At 41.6% G+C, this 7,511-nt stretch overlaps 1 protein-coding gene across 2 annotated transcripts in view; it reads left to right on the top strand.

Annotated features, from left to right (window-relative positions):
• The first annotated feature begins 1,218 nt into the window (after positions 1-1,218).
• Sec61a2 (SEC61 translocon subunit alpha 2) overlaps positions 1,219-7,511 on the top strand; it is a 30,278-nt gene continuing 23,985 nt past the window's right edge. For both annotated transcript variants that reach the window (XM_046442312.2, XM_046442313.2), the window contains exons 1-3: positions 1,219-1,338; positions 4,179-4,246; positions 5,529-5,594. In XM_046442312.2, coding sequence (XP_046298268.1) covers positions 1,332-1,338; positions 4,179-4,246; positions 5,529-5,594 — 141 coding nt within the window. In that variant the 5' untranslated portion in view covers positions 1,219-1,331. The remainder of the gene's footprint in view (positions 1,339-4,178; positions 4,247-5,528; positions 5,595-7,511) is intronic.

The raw sequence follows: 7,511 nt of genomic DNA, 5'->3' as shown, positions 1-7,511 counted from the left end.
AGAATGGGAGATTCTGATTGCGGCATATTGTATTTTCCAAAAATGGCCACAGCAATATATGAGTCACACAGGGTCTTCCAGAACCTTGCCACTCCCTCCTCTAGGGGTGGTGTCTCTTTGCCCTCTTCCTTGAAGTTGAGCAGACCTTCTTGACTGCCTCTACAAACCCAATGTAATGAAAGAGACACTGGGTCACTTCCTAGGAAATCCTTTGGCACCCAGATACCAGGTTGCAAGGAAGCCCATGCCACACGGAGAAGTCATTTGGAGGCGTTAAAGCTCACAGACGGTATCAAATACCGGCTTTGTGAGAGTGACTTTTGATATAAATTATATAAATAATTCCCTTCTTGGACGTCTATCTGAACATTAGAACACATCCTCGGATTTGGTGATTATAGGTCATCAGTTACCTTTAAAATAGTTTGTTTCAGCAGACTTTAGAGCAGAAGTTTGATTGCAGGGGTTCAAAATTTGAGTAAGGAAAATAAAATGGAAGGCCTTCTATGTGCCAATTGCTGAGTTTAGTTTTTTTAACTTTTACACCCTTAGAGGTGGGTATCATGATCCTTATCCGTGTAGCTGTGAATGGTTGACAGCCTAAAGCCATTCAAAAGCAGCCGAGTGATTAAAAGGTAGGGCAGCTTTCTAACCACGCCGCCGTCCCAGAAGGGGTAACAGGAGCCCCACGGGGTCAGAAAACGCTGGCTCCAGGAAGGGGCACGACGCAGGGGGCCTAAAACCCTGACACACTCATTTGGAAGAGGATGGAGAAGGAGTATTAGTGGCGGCAGAAAAGAGGAGTCTCCTAAGCTATTAACGATACACAATGTGTAACAATTCTTTTTCAAAATACCAAAAGGTTACTAGAAGACTGAACCAACTGGAAGTTCCCGGGGCCTCGGGCCCCAGGTCTCAGGGACCAGCAGAGGCGCCCGCGCGGACTAGGAAACTGTCCTTTCTCCGCGCTGGTTTGAGAAACCTGCTCAGAAAGGTAAAACCCGGGCCGCCCCTGCCCCTCGGAAGCCGCAGAAGCCCTCAGCCCCCCTCGAGTCACACCCACGAGCGCGGCCATCCCCGCCTCCCGGCGCCCCGCCCGGCCTCCGCGCCGGCGGTGACCATGACGACGCGGCGGACGTCTGCCAACGGCCGGGGCCCGGTCTGGGGGCGGGGCCGGGCAGAGCGGGGGCGCGGGTCACGTGATTCGGGGCGGAGCCTGCGTGGGGCCAGCCGGAGCGCGTCCGGAGCCGGTGCCGAGGCCCGAGCCGTGGGAGCCGAGCGAAGGCAGCGCCGAGGCCGCTGTGCCCCGCTGGTCCTCCCCAGCCGCCGCCATGGGCAGTGAGTAGCGGCGGCTGGAGCGGGGCTCTCGCGGGGGCCCGGGCCCCGCGGGGGCTGGAGGTGGTAGGGCCGGCGCCCGCGGGGGTCGTCCAGCCCGCGGGCCGGGGATGCGCGGGCCGCTCCGGGCTGCTGCGGAGGGCGCGGGTGGGGGCCTCCGCTGAGGCTCCTTCTGGCGTGCGAGGCCTCGCCTGGGGACCGGGAGCCGGAGGCCCGGGCGTTGCGCTGGAGAGGCGGCGAGGAGCGGGGATGGAGCCGGGAGGCCATTCGTTTTGGGGGCGGGGAGTTAAGGCAGCAGGCTAACCCTGGACCAGTTGTGATTTTTTTCTGGAGCTTAGGAAAGCTGTGTTTTTTATTCCCGAGTCACCCTTCGTTGGTTGTGATGAATAAGTCTTCTTAGCTCGTTTAAAAAAAAATAAAGTGATACATGGCATGTGATTTAGGGGAGGAAAGGAGTGTGATTGGTAGCACAACATTTTCCTGCTTCATGCCATTCGTTCTGTAGCGTTTACTGGAAACTGTGTAGGGCCCTGTCTGTAAGCCTTAGGGACAAGGCCTCACACTGTGGGAATCCTTTGAGTGCCCTCCCCCCAAACATTCAACCCCACGTATATTCGCATAGATACTTAACCTACCTGTTCAGAGGTTTGTTTCATGAATGAATAACTGCATACCCAGGTACACTTATCGGCTAACTAGGGCATTTGGGGAAATCTGGAAATGAAGCAGAAGATACCGCTCTCTTTGAATTTACCTGTAAGGAGTAAAATTCTGCAACACAAGCATAGACAAATGCATACAGAAGCATTGCTTGAACATGAATAGCCCAATACAAAAGATGATAAAATGCTAAGAAATCCTGGAGAGTGGCTTGAATTGAGGTGGAAAGTACAAGGGTTAAAGAGTCTAGGAAGTTTCCTGCTGTGATGATCTTGTTTTCCTTGAGAGATGAATGCTTTCATAATTCAGGTTTACTTTCCAAACACTCCATAATGGTACTTGGGTCACAAACATATGCCCATGACAATTACTGAATTCTTCTATTAAAGATGGAATTTTCTACTGTTGATTTTTCCCCCCCCAGTACTGGGAATGGAATTCAGGGGCCCTCAACCAGTGAGGTTGAGCCCTTATTATTTTTTTATTTTGAGACAGGGTCTCACTAAGTTGTCAAGGTTGGCCTGGAACTTGATCCCCCTGCCTCAGCCTTCCAAATTGGTGGGATTACAGGTGCTGGCCACCATGCCCCGCTTGTTTTTTTTTTTTTTTTTAAATCTTAATTTTGTTTGTTTATTTTTATGTGGTACTGAGTATTGAACCCAGCACCCACACCTGAGAGGCAAGCACTCCACCACTGAGCTACAACCCCAGTCCCTATACTCTGCTTTTAAGATTTTTTTTTTTTTTTTTTTAAAGATAGTGTAGTCAACTTCTGGCCAGCTGTGGAGGTGCTTTAAAAGAATTTAAGGAGGTTGGTATACAGAAACCAATGTCTGTTGGGAAGAAGAATCTAATAGCCAGCTATGGCTTGTGTTTGAATCCATTATAGACTGCAAAGGACTAAAGCTTAAGAGATTGTAGTCTTTATCCTCCAGTTATTTAACAAGACTTAAGTTAATCCTGAAAGCAATGTTTTTTTTTTTTACCCCCTCTGTGCTGGGTTTGAACCCAGGGCCTTGCATGTGCTATGCAAGTCCTCTGCTACTGAGTTATATGCCCAGCCCTTTAGTGTCCATCTTTAAAGAACCTTGGTTTACCTTATTTTTATATAGCATAATAGTCTGGGTAAGCAGTACTTTCTAATGAAATGTATTGTTGTTTTCTGAACTGATTCTTGTACATAAGCAAGTGTGTTTTGATGCTGTTAATAGAGTGGATGACCAAACATTGAGATGTGGCTTAATGAAATGAAGCAGAGATTTTGTACTAAAAAGTTAACTATAGAGCTGGGGGAGTTGCTCGGTGGTAGTCATGTGGAAGGCCCTGGGTTCAATCCCCAGAAGAGAAGGGGAAAAAAAACCCCCAAAAAACCTTTAGGGCTGGGGGTTTAACTCAGTGGTAGAGCAGTGGCCTACCATGAGCATGACCCTGGGTTCTATCCCCAGCACTACAGAAAAGAAAAGAAAAAGATTAATTGTAGGGGGTAGATTTCGTGATGTTTTCACTTAACACATTTTGGTATATTTCGGTGTAAGTTAGCGCTGCAGGTGAAGCCCATTTCCTGCCTTCCTTTCCTCAGTAGAGAAGGCATCCCCATTTCTTCTTCCTCTTATATGTCTACTTTCTTCCACAATGCATTGCCTTGCAGGTACTATACTAGACTGCTCTTTTTTTTTTTTTTTTGACATAGTAATGCTCTGAATAATTCCTTTTGTGTATATAGAAAATTGCATAGAAGTGTGAGGAAACAAAGTTATAGTGAAAGGACACTTGATTTCTTTTATTGACAATCCATCAAACCATTTGGATTCTTTATATCCGTTCCTTTATATATTCATTTGAAATGGAGAGCATCATGATTATTTAATTTGGGGGGATGGGGTAAATTGCTGTTCAAAGTTAAAGAACATTTATATTTGATTTTACAAAAAGATACTTTTTTTTTGTACTGGGGGCACTCAACCACTGAGCCACATCCCCAGTCCTATTTTGTATTTTATTTAGAGACAGTGTCTCACTGAGTTGCTTAGTGCCTCGCCATTTGCTGAGGCTGGCTTTGAAATTGCGATCCTCCTGACTCAGCCTCCCAAGTTGCTGGAATTATAGGTATGTGCCACCGTGCCTGGCAAAAAGATACATTTTTTAAAAAACTTTATAATACTTTTTTTAAAATTTTTTTACAGTCAAATTTTTAGAAGTTATCAAGCCTTTCTGTGCAGTTCTACCAGAAATACAGAAACCTGAAAGGAAAGTAAGTAAAATACTTTAGTAATATACTGGTTAGCTAAATGAATTATCTTATTAAACCAATAAGATTGATTTATTTCCCCAGTCCTTTTCTGGTTGAAGTTGGAAAAATATATCTTGCTCATCCTCCATGAAAGAGACAGAAAATGAATAAAACTAGTATAGGCCTGCTAAAGTGTAGACAGTTTCCTCATGCTTTCAAAAATGACTATTCTTTAAGTTTTAACATTTCCAAGCCAAGTGTGTCTTTTTTTTTTTTCCCCAAGTGTGTCTTTGACATGTTAGTTAACAAACAGTATTCTCCTGTCCTTGGTAATCCTTTATAATTCCTTTAGTATAGGGTATAGTTTATGCTTGCTAATGATGTGATCTGCTGGAATATAAATGGCCCAGACTGCTGGGGTAGGTTTTGATGAATACAACTGTTTTCCATAAACGAATTATAATTGTGCAAGTATATACCTGCCATGTGTTGATTTATTCATTGGAGAGAAAAATCATAGGAATGCAGTGAGAAGATACAGTAATTGAATTGGATCATTTTCCATCATTGTGTACTTTTGGAGCTAAATTCCAGAAATACTGTTATTTCCAAACTGGCCAGTTCCCATATGTTCCTCTTCTGAACTTTTATTTATTTTTATGTGGTGCTGAGGATTGAACCCAGTGCCTCATACATGCTAGGCAAGCGCTTTACCACTGAGCTAGAATCACAGCCCCTGAACTTTCAATTTCTTATAAAACTAGCAGGCATAGGACTGGAGAAAGAGATAGGTAAAATTTTTGTTAAACTTATTGTTTTATTTAGAAGTGTATTTGTGTTTTAATGATTTGAGATAGTAAAAATAGTCATTCCAGCTGTATTTAAGACATCCCAAGAAACCCTAGCTTTTTGCGGTTTTTAGAATATTCTAAGACGACCTATTTAAAATTGTAAAGCTGTAAAGCATCATAGGTAGTCCTAGGTGTGCATGGCACAGTGTTAACTGAAGTCTATACGTTTGCAGTCTGTGTTTTGCTTTGCCACCTTTTCAGTTTCATTTACCATGGTACAGTGCATGTGAAAACTGCTTATATTTAACTCTTCTTTTTGAAAAGTAGATAACAGTGTTTGAGAAGTTTAGCTGTTTATTTTACCTGCTACAAACTAGGGTGAAAGGGAATTTCAACAGTAAATAATAAAAACATGTCATGGCATGGAATGTTGATTGTGCTTTAAAAAGATTTTTATTTTAAATTTGGTATTCTTGGCTTGAATTGATCTTTCTTTGGTTTTTGTTGTACAGATCCAGTTTAGAGAGAAGGTATTATGGACTGCTATAACTCTCTTCATTTTCTTAGTATGTTGTCAGGTATGTAACCAATCATAATATTAAATGAGTGTCTGTACTGTTGTTCTAAGGTCTTGATTAGGTTTGAGAAACATGTTTTAGTTAAAATAATAAATATACTGAATTATATTAAGCATTGTTATTCCTTTTTATCTGAATTCTTATTATTATTGTTACTTGTGTGTATATGGTGCTGGGGATTAAATCCGGATCTCAAGAGTGCTAGAGAAATTGTGTACCACTGAGCTATTCCTGCAGCCCTAATCTGAATGATTTTGATTATGAAAGTGGTGATATTTTTTTCTTTCTTAGACAAGGTCTCCTTATGTGGCCCAGGCTGGCTTATGATCCTCCTGCCTGAGTCTCCTAGGAGTAACAGGATTATAGATTGTGCCATCACATCTGGCCCGAAATTGATTGTCTTGTTCTGAGTATTATTTTGGTTTACTCGTGAGTTTGAACAATTTTTCTTTTCTTTTTTTTTGTTTTCAGATCATGGCTTTTGCCCATTTTTTTCCTTAAAGACACTTTTTTCCTTATTGATTTGGATACCTTTTTGTATGTAAAAGCAACATATTGTAATATTTTTCCAGTTTACTTTTTTCATGTTGTGAATAGCGTATATTAATTTAAATATTCCATTAAAACAGATTTTTTAGAACCTTGGTATATTTACTGTTTAAAAATTAGTAAGGGCCTGGGGTTGTGGTTCAGAGATACAGCACTTGCCTACCATGCAAGAGACACTGGGTTTGATCTTCAGTACCACATAAATAAAATAAAGATATATAAAAATAAATATTAAAAAAATTAATAAACCCCAGCTTGGAGATGCAGCTCAGTGGTAAGATGCTTGCATAGCATGAAGCCCTGGGTTCAATCCCTATCATAACCAAAAAAGAAAAAGAAAGAAGGGTAAATCCAATGATGATACTTCTTTTTTTCCCCCTGCTATACTGGGGGTCCAACCAGGGCCTCCACATACTGGGCAAGAGTCTACCAGAGAACAACACCCACAGCCCTTATTTATTTTTTATGGTACTAGGGATTAAACCTGGGGTGCTTTACCACTGAGCCCCACCCATTGTTTTTTTTTTTTTTTTTTAATTTTATTTTTTCTTTGTTATTTTGTTTTGTTTTATGGTGCTGAGGATTAAACCCAGGGCTAGGCATGTACTTTACCACTGAACTAAGCTGCAGTCTTATCTTTTTCTTTGGTCATTCCTGGTTTTGATTTCATAACTAATAATTTTTTACATATTTAAGGTCATGGATAATTTTTCATGTATTCTTCTAAATATTTTAGTTTTAGCTTTGTCTATTATCTGTTTCAAATTGATAGTTGGGTTTGGCATGAGGTAGGAGTCTATTCTTTTTACATGGATATCCATTTCTGGAAAAATTTGTTGAAAAATACCCACATTGAATTATGTTGGCATTTTTGTTGAAAATAAAGTCATCACATAGCATGATTCTTTTTCTTTACTCTCTTGCATTCATCATTATGTCTATCATTAATACTAAACCACTTTTTGTTTTAGTTGGCTTTTTTACTGCTGTGACTGAATGACCCAACCAGCACAACTATATTTGAGGGCTCATGGTTTCAGAGGTCTTCATCCATAGTAAGCTGGCTCCATTCCTTGGGGCTCAAGGAAAGGCTGAACATCATGTCTAGGGAGTGTGGTGGACGGAAGCAGCTCACATCATGATCAGAAAGCACAGAGAGAAAGAGAAGACTTCACTCACCAGATAAAAATATATACCCAAAGCCATGCCCCAATTTTTGCCTTCTCCAGCCACACCCTACCACTTCAATTACCACTCAGTTAAACCCTGTCAGGGGATTAAATCACTGATTGGGTTAAGACTCTTACAACCCAATCATTTCTCCTTGAAATCTTCTTGTATTGTCTCGCACGTGAGCTGTTGGAGGAT

This window comes from Marmota monax, unplaced genomic scaffold, assembly GCF_021218885.2.
Source record: "Marmota monax isolate L192 unplaced genomic scaffold, Marmota_monax_Labrador192_F-V1.1 WCK01_AAM20220418_F8-fsc00072, whole genome shotgun sequence".
Taxonomy (NCBI): Eukaryota; Metazoa; Chordata; class Mammalia; order Rodentia; family Sciuridae; genus Marmota; species Marmota monax.
Note: the sequence above shows the minus strand (reverse complement) of the source record. Positions and strands in the feature narration are given on the sequence as shown.